This window comes from Urocitellus parryii, chromosome 10 (genome assembly GCF_045843805.1).
Source record: "Urocitellus parryii isolate mUroPar1 chromosome 10, mUroPar1.hap1, whole genome shotgun sequence".
In the NCBI taxonomy this organism is placed as follows: Eukaryota; Metazoa; Chordata; class Mammalia; order Rodentia; family Sciuridae; genus Urocitellus; species Urocitellus parryii.
The window spans coordinates 19,089,362-19,105,011 of record NC_135540.1 but is presented as its reverse complement, the minus strand read 5'-3'; the positions used below and the strand labels follow the sequence as shown (position 1 = coordinate 19,105,011).

At 33.0% G+C, this 15,650-nt stretch overlaps 1 protein-coding gene across 1 annotated transcript in view; it reads right to left on the bottom strand.

The window, feature by feature from the left end:
• Smarca5 (SNF2 related chromatin remodeling ATPase 5) overlaps nt 1–15,650 on the bottom strand; it is a 32,769-nt gene that overhangs the window by 15,502 nt on the left and 1,617 nt on the right. The window contains exons 2-10 of the mRNA XM_026392714.2: nt 13,071–13,145; nt 8,805–8,971; nt 6,644–6,744; nt 5,208–5,308; nt 4,282–4,461; nt 3,152–3,307; nt 2,939–3,070; nt 1,957–2,025; nt 213–322 (exon numbers count right to left, since the gene is read on the bottom strand). Of these exons, the coding sequence (XP_026248499.1) occupies nt 213–322; nt 1,957–2,025; nt 2,939–3,070; nt 3,152–3,307; nt 4,282–4,461; nt 5,208–5,308; nt 6,644–6,744; nt 8,805–8,971; nt 13,071–13,145 (1,091 nt within the window). The remainder of the gene's footprint in view (nt 1–212; nt 323–1,956; nt 2,026–2,938; nt 3,071–3,151; nt 3,308–4,281; nt 4,462–5,207; nt 5,309–6,643; nt 6,745–8,804; nt 8,972–13,070; nt 13,146–15,650) is intronic.

Here is a 15,650-nt window from a genome sequence, read left to right as displayed (position 1 = left end):
CTCAGTTCATAAAAAATGAATTTACTATGCTTCATCGTGATTCTCTCAACTGTACTTCAAGATTTTATATGATATATATGCTGAGCGAGCCTCTTTTCAAGATGAGTTCAATCCAGCAAACAACAATTCCATGAAGGCACAAATTAGTAAAACAAAATACTATATAAATGAAATTTTGAGAACAGTGATATCAAGTATCTTAGAAAACATACCATTCCCTTTGCATTTTGCTGAGACCCACATAGATTTTCACTTCCTTCTTGGGAGGCAAACTCTTTTCAACATCAGCCTTAATCCGACGAAGGAGGAATGGACGCAAAACCTTAGAAAAAGCAAAGAGAAACAGAGATGACCTTACCTGTAATACTAGTATTTTTTCAAAATCTTAAAATCACCTATTAAAAAGATGGTGGAAGGAGATGGACATCATTACCCTAGGTACATGTAAGACTGCACATAGGGTGTGACACTACATCAGGCTACAACCAGAGAAATGAAAAGTTCTGCTGCAATTGTGTACAATGAATCAAAATGCATTTTGCTGTCATATGTACCTAGTTAAAATAAATTTAAAAGAACAAAAATCACCTATTAAATATAGACTAATGTCTTTACCAACATTTAGTCTGCTCAAATATCAAATGATTCTTAGGACTTTTCCATTCAAACTATATATAATTTATCACTACCTAAGTTCCTGAAGGGTAATAATAGAATTTTGTTATTTAACCAACATACAATTACACTCATAAAACACTAAAAACGGTAGTACATTTTAAAGATGTTGTTTTCTACAGTGACTGCCTTCCAGATTTAAAACTAGTTACTTGTATCTTTTTCTGCAGCCACTTCACACTGCGAAGTACGGCCTTTCAGATTTCATACGTTCATAAAACTTTTTAAAAATAAAGAAAAATATTTAAAAAATTAACAAGATCTTAAACTTTTTAATTTTGCCCTTATACAGTGCTTAAAATTTGGGAGGTCCACACTGAATTCTTTATGAATAGCTTTTAAATTTATTATCCTAATCTATGGAAGCAACCTATATGCAGGGTATACAAATCATGAGTGTACAGTTCAATTAATTTTCATCAAGTAAATATATTAGAAAGGTCAGGTCACAGGGGAAGGGGCGCAGAGCATGACTGTGCTTTCCAGGGGACATTGGCAATGTTTAGGGACACTTTTTCATTGTTACATCTAGAGGCATACTATTACTGGCATCTAATGAGGAGGAGACATGTCAAGGGTGTTATATTAGGCATACTAAAATACACAGAGCAACCTTCTCTCCCCTACCCCTCCAATTCCCCATCCCCAAAGAATTATTCACACCAAAATGTGAAAACAAGTTCAAAGGTGACAGGTCACAAGGGGCTTTCCACAACATGTTTACAAGGTCCTGCTTTCTCCTGCTCACTAGGTATGTACCTTTCTTTATCTCAGATTTGTTAAGAGGAAATTTCTTTACCTACCAACTTTCACTTGTGCATTGTCCTAGAACGGAACAAAGCTACACATCAAAACAAAAACCACAATACCAGCTCTGCTCACACAGTGCAATATTAGTTGACTTATATAATTTGTCACTAGAATTCCAAACAACAGATGGATCAATTGTCTTTTCAGAAGTAACTTATTAGATTCTATAGAATTTAAATGGGACTAAGCTTTAAAAGTAGTCTACATTGGTCATTAAGTAATGCTTTTTCCCTCATTATACCTTTTTTTAACTGCAATTACTTTTTCCCTTCATTAAGTTAAAATCCCATCCTAGGTTCCAACACTAAGCCACTACACATCACTCCATATCCCCATTATAAAATCAAATAAGATCCAAACAGATTTGATTCTATAGCCATTATGCTTTTGTTAACTAGAATATAATCTAATTTTAATCTTTATCATTTCTTCTCATTAGAAATATGCTTAACACTACTCCAAAATACTTACCATATGAAGCCTCTCAACTAGCTTTTGATCCCCAAGACAGTTGTTTGTATCAAACCAGGAATCAAAGTCCTAGATTAACAAATAAAACAAATCTTAAGGTTAGAGACAGTGTGAACAACAAAATTCCAATAATCCCAGATAAAACAATAATTTCTAGAATTAGTATAATATTTGAGTTGTGATCTACTAAAACCATTAAGTTCAAGTCCATATTTTTTTCTTTTTTCTTGGTACTGGGAATTGAACCCAGAGGCACTTTACCACTAAGTCCCATCCCCAGGCCTTTTAAAATTTTTTTATTTTAAGACAGGATCTCATTAAGAGATCCTGTTAAGAGGAAATTTCTTATTGGCATCTAATTTGCTTTAGGGCTTTTGCTAAGTCACTGAGGCTGGGTTTGAACTTGCAATCTTCTTGCCTCAGCCTCCCAAGCTGGAAGGATTACAGGTGTGCACCTACATGCCTAGCTGCTACCATCATTTCTTAATGACTTAAGATAAATATTATGACTTAAAGATAAATATTAAGTTCTGCTTATTAGAATATCACATAACAAAGTTAGGCAGATTTTGTCATATTTGAAAGTCATGTCTGAGCCTTAAAACATAAGCAATGAGATACACAAATTCACCTGGGAATGCTTAAAGCAGCACCCTGAAAATACAGTCAACCCAGACATAATCCTTCAAACAAAGTCAGACCAACATGACTATCAACTAGGATCGTCATGCCAATGGCAACCTATGCCAATGCACACAAAGAAAACAATAATTTGAAATGAGACTAAAACCAAAAGGCTCAAAAATAAATTCTAAGAATGCACAGACAACTAATAGGTAAACACCAGGTTTAACTACATAAAAGCATGAGAAATTAATGACTGCCTCAAGCAGCACTAAAAGGCAGGCCAATTCTATTATAAAAACACATAAGCATTAAACAAAACATAATTATTAACCAGAAAACAATTAGAAATACTTACATCAGCTGAATTAAAGACATCAGGCAACAAAAAATTAAGAAGTGACCAGAGCTCATGCAAGTTGTTCTGAAGAGGTGTTCCAGTTAGTAATAGTCGATTTGTAGTCTTGAATTCCCTCACTATTTCTGATAACTGAAAGAACCAATCACATCATCAGAATATTTGTAATATGGATTAAATTCTCAGACACAATGTTCAGAATATCAAAATTACCTTGGATTTTTCATTTTTGATCCTGTGAGCTTCATCTATAACTAAGTATCTCCAGTTAAATTTTTTGAATACAGACTTCTCTTTAATAAGCATTTCATAAGATGTTACACAAACATCCCATTCTCCTGGTAACAAAACATCTCTGACAAAAGCAGCCTGTGCAGCAAAATTAAAAAATAACAACGTTCAGAAATCAATTATACATTAAACTTCTTGATGATAAGTAAACTAATCCATAAAAGGGAGTGGGAATATTAAAAAGGGATAGAGTTGCTGTATCATGTAAACATTCAGAACTAGCTTTCCTACCACTGAAATAATCAGTCATCATTTAGATTTCAGAATCATTAGGTTTAAAAAAAAAAGACAAGGCTGATGAATACAAACTTCAAAAGGTCTTCGTTCTACAATTCCACTAAGTCCTGGAATACTTAGGAGACAAGTTTTTAATATGAAGAAAGGAAGACTGAAGGACTATTTGCAGTAAACATGTTCATTCCCCTCTTCAGATTCATAAATGTATTAACACATTGCTATTTTTACTCTCATTTCACAAGTAAGAAAACTAAAGCAAAGAATGGTTAAGTAAGTCCCAAACAAAAAGCAATCTGGTAACTTAACATAACCCTTTGGTTACCTATAAGGGAAAAAAAGCAATTCACACTCATCACTGAGATAAAGGAAGGGAAAACAAAGTAAGCACAAAGTCATTTAATGCAGTATGAATAAGTTTCCAAATCTGACCTTTACATTCTTCATGGTGTCATTATTACCACGTCTTCTTCCCTATACTATTATCACTATACACTAACCTAAAAATCTGGTTCCTTAAATTTCCAATTGCCTCTCACATTCAAAACCGTTTGTTTTTAAAAACAAAATACTGCTGAAGGGCATAGGCTTTGATTTTATACAATCACCCTCCAAAATGTGAGGAAAACCATATTCTCAGTCTCTAATGCCTTCTCTCTGGGAAAAATTTTTTAACTATCTAGACAATATTACATTTATAAATTACTAATATTTCTGAAGACCCTTTCTCTTTTATCTTTCCTCCAGCAATTCCTGACCCCAAGCCTGAATTCAAACTCCTTTAATATGAAAAATGTAATGAAATACTAAAATCTTACTCTTTGTTCTTTATCTCCTATCAAACAAACAGACCGAAGTGTTGGTACCCATCTCTTGAATTCACTCATCCAGTTATGTAATGTAGACTTAGGAACCAAAACCATATGAGGACCAGGAATGTTTCTATAATGTTTCATGTAGCCAAGAAGAGAAATTGTTTGAAGAGTCTTTCCCAGGCCCTGAAAGAGTTCAGAGTAATCATAAAACAATAAAAAACAAACACAGTGTTCCATATTTATACTGCCCAACATATACAGAACATTTAAAAGAAATGCTATATGTTTATGATAGCTAACATATAACAAAAACTTAATATCTGAAAGCTCACAGTGTTATATCACATAATTTTCACAAGTCTATGACAGAGGTATTATCATCACCCCAGTGAGGCTCAGAAAATGTGATTCTCCCCAGATCATGTAGCACAGATAGAACCAAAACACTTTTCCTTTGACACTATACTTTCTTCAACCAATTAAGTATTTTAGCCCCACGGTAATAAGGAATCTTTTTAAAACCTTTATTATATAATTAATAGTAGTAAACAAGAGATAAAATCTTTTATGAAACAAAACTGTACAAGCTGCCATTCTAGAAAACAAAATTAATATTTAATTAATATTAAATAATATTGATAAACATTTAATGACCTCAGTTTATTTTTCATAAAAATGAAGGGAAATGGTTACACAATGGTACTACAAAAGTTTTTTTAAAAGTTTCACAAAATGTGTTATTTTTAAATCTACTTTCATAGATAATTCCTCACAAGTGAAGACTTCACTAATGCAACTATAAAATAGTCTGAAGGAAAATTAGTTACTAAAAATTCCAGACTGCCATCAACAAAACATGCTGTATAAATTAAACTTTCTATAAAATAAGTTACAAAACATGCCTTCAATCAAAACTACCAATCACATACCATTTCATCTGCAAGGATACCATTGATGCCATTTTCATACAAAGAAATAAGCCAATTCAGTCCTCGGACCTGATAATCTCTCAATTTACCCCATTTTACATCTGAGAACAAGAGAAAACCCAAGGTTACATTTTAAAGGCAGGAATACAAAGTAGCCCCCTTCATCTGATACCCAGAGCTTTAACTATGGCCTACATTTGCCTACTAATTTTGCTTTCTTTTCTAGGATATTCTTACATGAATTCTGCAAATCCCAAATCATTAGAGGTAGCTGTTGGAGTCTGCAATGGAGTAGGAGCACGAATGATGTGAAAGATAACCAAGTCCTGGTAACATGATTGGGCATTAGAGTATTCATCCAAATCATTAAATTTCTGTTCTTCATATATTGGTCCTAGACTCTTTAACCTCTTTCTCTTTCTAACCTTACCAAAAACATTTGTGATCAAACGCTTTCATCTTTCATAAAGATCAGACACAGATTCTCTGGAGATTTTATTTTCCTCCTAGTAAAAATGAGATGATAGGAAATTCCTTTTCCTTCACCATTTCTCCTAAGCTACTTTCCCAATACATCTTAGACTAATAATACTCTTTCAGGATATATACATTACTTATTTTGCCTGCCAAGTCAAATCACTGCTTAAGGATGAAAAATAACCAGTGCTAGTTACAATGTAACAATGTGAGACAAAAATAATGCAAAATTTCCTTTCCCCCTATGCTATATATCTGGCTCTGGCCTCACTTCATTGGGATAGAAATAGACACCAGGTGCTAAGTAAAAAAAAAAAAAAAAAAAAAAGGAAGCCTGAAAGTGTACACCTTAAACCAATTGCTGAATTTCTAACTAGATGAGTCCAGCTGAAATTCAATTAGATAAGAGTTCACGTAAATAAAGCAGCATTAGAGGAGGTTTGGAGGGGTGTGGGGTGGGGTGGATGCTAGGCTTCAAGAGAATGTGTAAGTCTCTAATGCCAACAGTCAAGGAAAAAAGACTATACAAACCTATTTAAATACTCTTCCTTTCAGAAAACCACTGAAAACAAATATATGTCAAAAAAATTAAAGCTACTATAACAGCATGAGATGAGTAAGCAAAATTCTTCATGAATTTTGTTTTCTTTTTACAAATTAGTTTTCTTATCCAGAACAGGTAAAAGGCAAAATCATACCTACTTTTACATGTATCTTAAAACAATAATAAACTCAATGGCATTTTATACACCTCTGAAATACAATATCTATTATATAACACATTACTACCTCCGTTTAAAAAAAAAATCTGAAACTTATTCACAACCAATAAATATATAAGATTATGAAAAAAGTCCCTGTACAAATTATAGCTAAGACAAATCCAAAACATTAACCGAAGGATGTCTCAAAGTGAGATCTTTCAAAAAAATCAAGTAATTTAAGTATGTTTAACATACATGATGGAGAGTCTTCAAATCGAGTGCAAACATTGGTTGCTTTGGAGCTTTCTGTTAACAGTTCTTCATCCTCCTCTTGCTCTGTTCTCCGATGTCGGTAGCTATCAAATGAAAATAAAATCAAATGATTTGAGTTTTGGCTTTAACTACCAGCTACAATTCAGCACAGTAAGTCAAGTGGCTGGCCTCAAGAGTCCACAGTAATTTTTAATTAAAAAAAATTAAATAAAAATAAAATGAAGGACAAAACAATTGCTTCCACATCTTAACAGGATGAATTGCAAAGAAACTGTGGCTATATCTAAATTATAACTGTTTAGGGAATATCTTTTCACTGATTGTATAAATACTGCATTTGAGTATTTTACATTCCTTGGTTACATCAGTTTATGTTATCAATTTATAGAAGTAGTTTGTTATATTTTTGGTACAGATACAACCAATGTCACTTTTGGTTATTAAAACTCTGAGGGTGTGGAATCAGAACAAGCTTCCAAATCCTCCTGATTTTCTCTTCATTGTGAGGTTCTGCTAATCTGTGAGATTACATGAATTCCTAAAACATCAGATACCCATATTTATGCTTCAGAAGAAAAATTAGTCTCATGGCAAATATCAAATTTGGGGGAGAGGTGTTACTGCCATTTCCTAGTTGCTGTGTCTCAAATCTTACAGCCTAAAAAAAAAAAAATCAATTTTGACATCTCTATCATTTAGAAAAGAACTCACACAGAATAAAATAGGCATGGTTATGGAATTTTTGTGCTTTCCTTTTTTCCTTATTATTAAAGTACAATGAACTCACAAAAAATAAAGAAATAATAATAATTTTTCATAGGCATCTAAGTTAACCTAGAAAGTGCTTGCCTGGCATTCACAAGGCCCTGAGTTCAATGTCCAGCACCACACACACAAACACACACACACAAGTGAATAGTAAAAAGTTACTAGTAAATATAAATCTAAAATGTTTTACAGTTATCTAAAATATACAAAAGCTGAAAATACCATATATTAACTACAACTTCATAAGCTCAAATTGCTTCACCTCTATAGAGCTGAAGTGAATAAAACCACTTTCTTCCCAATTATGAAGCTTCCAACTTCAAGACCTTTATACTTTCAGTAAATATCTTGATCTAATTTAGAAAGCAGATTATGGCCCTACTGAGACCTCTAAATCATCTTCCCCAATAACACTATTTAATGAGCAAATCGAATTGAATAACTCATTATATATTTTCAGGGGGGCTACCTTTATCTTTTAGGTTAGTGATAGAAGGGTTTCTTTAATAATATTAATATCCCATAAAAGTATTTGTTATAGTAGTTCCCATTTCCAGTATATGACACTAATATATTTAAGTAGATATAAACTTCAATTCTAAAACAATTTAAATACATCTGATATACAAAGTTGACTTTGTGAATTTAACATTGATAAATTTTTAATTTCTTCTTTTAGATAATCTTATATATTACAATTACTGATCACATTTTTTTCCCAGTGGAAACTGCAGCCATTACAGGGAGTCAAGATGCCCTAAATCTATTAATTATTACTAATTAAACATCCTAAGTTATCCAACCAGCACAAAAATTCTGAATCTGATAAATTCAACATGTATACTTATTTTCAATCACCACCAAACGATGGCATACAACTTGACACTTCAACTTTTAGAGGAAGATAACTGTTTAACAAAAATGCTAAACAAACTTCTGTGGCATACATTATTACAATATTCCACACACCAGCACAAACTTCACATAAAACTAATACCCTCAAGGCGTGTATATGGTTTTGGGGATGAGCATAAGCAGTTCAGATCCAAGTTCAAGCCTGGATTATTCTAAGTACTTCTATGTGATGCTAAATAGGATACTTATGCATTTGTACCCTCTGTAAGAAACAACATTAATATCTGACTTCCCTATTCAATATAACTGCTGCAATCCATAAACTATATAATGCTATAAAAAATAAGACACCATGCAGCATTTTAAAATACTTACATTTACGGCTACATCCTACCAAGCCAATGGGGCCAAATACACAATTGTATTAACTTTTTTTTTTTAAATAAAGTAGCTTTATGCTTCTAATGAAAACCATCGGTAATAAACAAGGTTGAATTATGAAGTACAAACTATTACTCACTCGCCAACTGAGAGCAAGTTCTGTTTCTCATCCTTTTTTATTCGTGGGCGCCCTGGTTTCATCTTCAAAGGTGAGGTTGGAGTCTTCTGAGCAGCAGGCTGAATGAAATGTGCAAACAACTCTGTTTGCTTTAATAAATATTCAAATCTATTTGCACGGTCAGTTTGCTGCAAAAAAGTTTAAGGTACATTTCATCAAAACTTTGGAAATCAGTTCAATAAGCCTCCATATTATGAATTCAGGAATAAAAAGAAACTACTGACACATGCAACATGAGTCTTAAAATTTGCACTTTGTCAAGGGAAGACAAAACACAAGTCTACAGTATATGATTCCACTTACAGTGTATGAAATACTAACTACAGACACAAAGCAGATGAAAAGTGGCAAGAGGTTGGGGCAGGAACTGCCTACAGAGGGACAGAAGCTTTTAACAGGATGGAAAGTATGCTACATCATGATTGTATTGTTATTTATGTGACTACATATACCTGCCAAAACTCAAAATCATTTTATGTATGTTATACTTTAAAATAGTTGACAAAAAAATATTTTTAAAGATGTTAAAAGGCATTGTGCATTACAAGTGAATTTATTCAAAAGTTGGAGAAAAGGCACTGGTCATTCATCAGTTAGGCTGGTGTCAAATTTTAAAAAGATATCAGGCTTAAAAACCATGAAATATTCATTAACTTAATGTAGTTCAACACTATTCCTGCCTTTCATATCTGCCATCTGCCCCTTTGAATGTTTCCTATTACCACACCAAAAGAATGAAAATATGTATAAACCAAAAAAAGGGTAAGATCCTTGAGAAGTTTTCATAAAAAAAAAAATTATAAAATCTCAAGATGTTAGGCAACCAGACTTTAGACAGGACAGTTGTTTAAACAAAGAGAAACTAGACAACTTCAACAGATAAACCAGTTACCCAACAATGCTGCCATAAAATGTTTAAAATGTCAGTTTTAGAGATTTACAAAAAGACCCACCAAAGCAAACACTGAAGGTATCCAAACACCATTTATGTTATAAAAACCACATACTTTAAAAGGGAAAACAGTTATCTTAAAAATCACAATAGTGTAAAAACTGAAGCTAAATTTGCCATCAGGAAGTGGTAAAAGTGTTTCAGTGGGTCATAGTAACAGTCATAGAAGCAACCTGATATGCACAATTAGAACAGGCTGTCAACATGTTCCTCCCTGGCAACATCCTATAAATGATGTGCCTTAGTTTATGCTTTTCAAGATTACAAACCATTTCAAGTACGGAACTAAGATATAAGTATGTGCACACTTACACAAAATTATATATAATAAAAGCCAATAACATATAACTGAAAATAGTCTACTCACAATTACTGTAATTATGTTTGAGATCAAATCACTATTATTGTCCCGATTATTAGGGGGAAAACTAGGCACCTTGCTGCTTAAGGGAATGAACAGGCTAAAATGAAAATAATTTTGAGATCCTAAAAGGTTAAAAGTGGTAAAAAGGAAAAAAAAAATTGATCCTAAAATGCAGCAACTATTAATACAGTAAAATTAGGGAATTGAATGAACTCAATGAAGACTATATTGAACAACCATGGACCAGCTTTTTTCTGAGACAGAAAAAAACAAGGCATCAGAGACTATATATATGTTTGAAAATACACAGTAAATAAGATAAGTATGATTTTGTGTGTGTAGGAAGCCTGAAAATTAGGGTTAGCAGAAATAGAGTAGAAAGATACATCCAAAAACTTAGGGGGAAAGAGGGTACAGCCAAGTCAAGTTTTAGGTACTAAAAGCCCAAGAATAAAAACCATAAATCTGCAGGGCATGGTGGCGCACACCTGTAATCCCAGTGGCTCAGGAGGCTGAGGCAGGAGGACTGAGTTCAAAGCCAGCCTCAGTAACTTAGTGAGGCCCTAAGCAACTCAGTGAGACCCTGTCTCTAAATAAAATATAAAAAAGGGCTAGGGATATGGCTCAATGGTTAAGCGCCTCTGGGTACCCCCAATACCTCCCCCGCAAAAACAAACAAAGTTATTCTGTCTTTGGAAGTAGTGCTCAGAATCCTAGATTCAAGAATGAAGAGTAAATAATGGGGACTTACCCATGCTATGGTTAAGAACTAGCAGATGACATGGGAGTTTGTTTAGAAGAAAACTATTCAAAGGAAAATCATGTCACAAATGTAATGAAGCTTGAAAACTGAAAAACTTAAGAGGCAAAAAAAAAAAAAAAAAAAAAGAAAAAGAAAAATGCATGCATGCAAAATAAAAGAATATTGGGCGGGCTGGGGATGTGGCTCAAGCGACAGCGTGCTCTCCTGGCATGCATGTGGCCCAGGTTCGATCCTCAGCACCACATACAAAATAAAGATGTTGTGTCCGCAAAAAAAAAAAAAAAAAAAAAAAAAATCAAATATTAAAATTCTAAAAAAAAAAAAAAAAGATTATTGAGCTAGGATGAAGGGGAAAAATAAAAAAGAAAGATTTATAACAGTAAACATGTAAGAAAATAAAAAGTAGGAGGTATTGTCACAGGCATCTTGGATATATATTGAGAAACTTTCATTCACTGAAATAACATTAAGTATGTGTGTAAAGTAAAGATTGTGAATTCAATTCTGGATATTCTCAAATTAGAGGTCCCAATGTGACTTAAAAGTAAATGCCCAACAAGCAATAAGAGGTATCTGGGCTCAAAATAAAAGATTTAAAAGTATCCCATTTAAAGACAGCAAGTGAAATCCAGTAGTAAGAATCAAGCTGTCCATGAAGAAATGTTCAGAATGTAACAAAGGACAAAGGCACAATCAAATAGGGTATCAAGAGGGTAAAAGGTGTCTCAAGGTAAGTAAAGATTTTTTGGGGGTGGTCAACAATGTCAAACATAAGTGAGATCAAGAACAATGAAACTAAAGCCAACAAACTTTAAGTTAGATTCACTAATACAATGTTAGTGTCAGAATCTAAATTGTAAAGGGTAAAAGGGTTATTTACTTTAAAAGCACATTATTTGTTTTAAAGTGTACTTATTTTTAAAGGCAGGCTATTATGTATATTTTTTCTTTAAGTTGGGCAGCAAAACTATAGCTGTTTGGATATACAAAATGTTATAGAAATCATATATAAAATCATATGTAACGCTGCACATGTATTATGTATATTACATATGTATGTATAAATTTACATGTATACATAAAACATAACAATTTTAGGATTCATAGTATTTAAGAGGTTTAAGAATACCTGCTCATTTTGAAGAGAATATCAAAGGACAAGGAAAAAGTACATTTAAAAATATATATAAAGCTCTACTACGTGCCAGATACTATGCTGGGTGCTGGACACACACAAGAAAATTAGGATACTCTTGTTTAAGAAACATACTATAGTGTTATTAACTGACACATTTCACCTTAAGGATTTCAAATATTATTGTGTTTATGCTACATAAAGCCCTCAGAACAGGGTTTGATAGATCATAAGTATTTGCTGTTAAAACTCATTTAAAGCTCTGGTTATGTCAAGTCATGTTCCTGGGCTGGGGTTGTGGCTCAGCGGTAGAGCGCTCATCTAGCACATGGGTTCTGGGTTCCATCCTCAGCACCACATAAGAATTAAAAAATTAAAAAAAGTTATTGTGTCCAACTACAACTAAAAAATAAATATTTTTTTAAAAAAGTTGTTTCCTAAAACATACAGGATGTGAACTTTGTGTCTTTAAAAAGTGTGTCATGTTTTCTTTTTGTAAAAATCCCAGCCATGGCCTAGGCAGGTAGTTCAGTGGTAGAGCACTGAGTACATGCAAGGCCCTGGGTTCCACCTCCAATAAAAAAATGGGGATGAATATACACAGAATAACTACTTCTCTGGTCTTCACTTCATTTCTTCTTCTTTTTTTTTTTTTAATTTAATCTTTATTTTATTTATTTGTTTTTATATGGTGCTAGGGATAAAAACCAGGGCCCTACACATGCAAGGCAAATACTCTACCACTGAGCTACAATCCTGGCCCCTCACCTCACTTTTGATGCTAAAATCTCATAGGTGTTAGCATAATTAGACAATTATATCACGTTCACTAATTCACTGAATATCAGATTTGGTTTATGTAGGCAAATAAAAATAGAAATTATAGTACTCCAGGTTACATACTTCATTGAGACATCTGTGCTCTAAATATAAAAGTTAAACATGGATATTTAGTATATTTAATCATCTAACAAAAAGTTTCTTTACATACTCTATACATATCCAGAACATACCATTTTTTCTTCATAGGTTGGATCTGGTTCTTGAATTTCTTTTTGCTTTCCAGGAGACGCATCATCAAATACTTCCTAACAGAAAGGAAAAATCATGGAATTGTTCTTCAGAATAGTCAATTCACCATTATACACTGATTTCAGCCCAAAGCACATTTCAAATAATATACTCCTTACCAAACTCCCTACACACTTAAATGGCTGTCATCTAACCTGAGAGGAAACCTGATAAGGATAAAATAAAATACTATGGGGATAATAATCTGTTTAACCCAATTTTGTAAGCTGTCTGGCTGCTGCCAAGATTGAAACAAAATATTACCATCAACATCATCCTCAAATAAAATTACTTATCAATGCAAGTTATATAGGCAAATCTACACTCCTTTTTTTATATTTTAGTTGTAGATGAACACAATAGCTTTATTCATTCATTTTTATGTGGTACTGGGGGTTGAACCTTGCTAGATGCCTCACACATGCTAGGCATGCCCTCTACCACTGAGCCACAATCTCAGCCCTATACCTCTTTTTTCTAATAAAATTATGAAACCAAATTAAAATAGTATAAAACATGAAAAGAGTTCCCCTTTTATCATAAAATTGCATCTATCTAACTGTGCTTTTACACAAATGTACACATGGAAGGGTAGTCACTCTAATTTCCATCATCTGGAATATTACAAAAAAGGTATCCTGAAGCCTAATTTGAATACTCTTAACTACAGTGTGATTACTAACTTAGTATTAAATGTTATCCTTACAAATGATTATCCTAGCATTCAAATGCCACAAAAAAATTTAGCACCAATTTTTACACTACAAAGTTCCATGCAATTGAGCTGGGGTTGTGGCTCAGTGGTAGAGTGCTTTGCCTAGTGTGTGTGAGGCACTGGGCTGGATTCTCAGCACCATATATCAATAAATAAAATAAAGGTCCATTGACAACTAATACACACACACACACACACACACACACACACACATAGTTTTTTCAAGTTCCACTCAACCATTTAAAAAAGTTAGCAGCTGGTAAAAGCATACTTTTTATTAATAATGTCCAAATCTGTGCATGTCAATACATACTATTATAAAGTTATAAATGATCACAAAGTATAGGAGACAAGAGCTGTTGGAATTTAGAAGGGCCAAAATGACCTAAATTCAAGTCTAATTTCATTGCTAAGGCTTTTAAGCATCAGTGTGCCCTTATATCATCATAAATCTCTGGTCTTTGTAGATAAAAGTGAGAAACTACCATCTAATTCAATTAACAAAATTCCTGCTGGAATACTACCAAAGGTATACCCAAAGAAAATCAAAGTGCTTTCCACAATTGTCATTCTTTCTTCTATAATTTTAAAAAAAATTGAATTTCAGCCCTCTTCAGGGCACACAATTATTGGCACACAGCATGTCTATATCTGGTCAATGAGGATGAGTAAATAAGGTGAACACTATCAAAAACATAAAAACTAAAAAAAATGGAACTGTTCCTTGACGTATTACTGGGAAAAAAGCAAGAAGAAAAATTAACTGAATACATGGGAAAACTAACAATTGTTTTATGGGAAAAAAAGATTTGTCAAAAAAAAAAGATCACCTTAAATTCTACTTTCAAACAAGAAAAAGGCATTTAGAATATCTTTCTTCCAAATGCATAACTAAAGTCTTCAGTCATGAAAAACATTCTGAATCTCAAATGATTCTAAATTCAGTTAAAGAAGCAGTAAAAACTGGTACATTTATTTTAAAAGACAAAAAAAAATCACTATGAAGCGTACGTAGAGAAGAAAAAATAAAAAAAGATAAAAAATAAAGTTACTGATATTCCTAACATAACAGTAAAAGTAACTGAGGCATTCTTCCATAACTGAAACTGCCAAGCATCTTAGGTACATGACAAGGCAAGATGTGTGGGAAAAGTCTCACTTTTGGAATCAGACCTGAGTTCCAGCAAAGGTTCTACTGATCAGCAGATTGGATTTCCTCACCTGGCCAATGAAAATACTACTGATTTCAGGATTTATCACTCAAATTTAAACTTTAATTCAATTTTAATTTTAAAATGTGAACTCAAAACGTCAAAATATTTATTTAAATTGCTCTCCTTTCTGATATTTAAATAAGGCCTCTGGTAAGACATTTGTTATCCCAAATTTGAACAGAAGTCCCTTTGGAAACCTGAGGATAACTAAGCACATTTCTTTGTAGGGGAACTACATATTTAATCACCCAATTGTTTTCAGCGTCAAAGGTTTCCAAACCCCTTACGCCTTGGAGCTGGAATTCAAGTTAAACAGACCTGATAATACAAGAGAACCATTTAAAACTTTAAAGGGAAAATAAAAGAACACTGAACACATTTTACTGTGAAACAAATCTTAATCACTGAAAACTGCAGAGTATTAGCATGTATTCCACTGAAACCTACCCTCATCACTTAAAGTTCTGTTTCTTTACCCTACCCTAGCTGTACCCCACCTCAAAAAAAAAAAAAAAAACACCTATCACTTCAATGGTAAACTCCATTATCATTTCTTTATTGTGTTAATTTTGCATTAAGGCTCATTTTAAAAG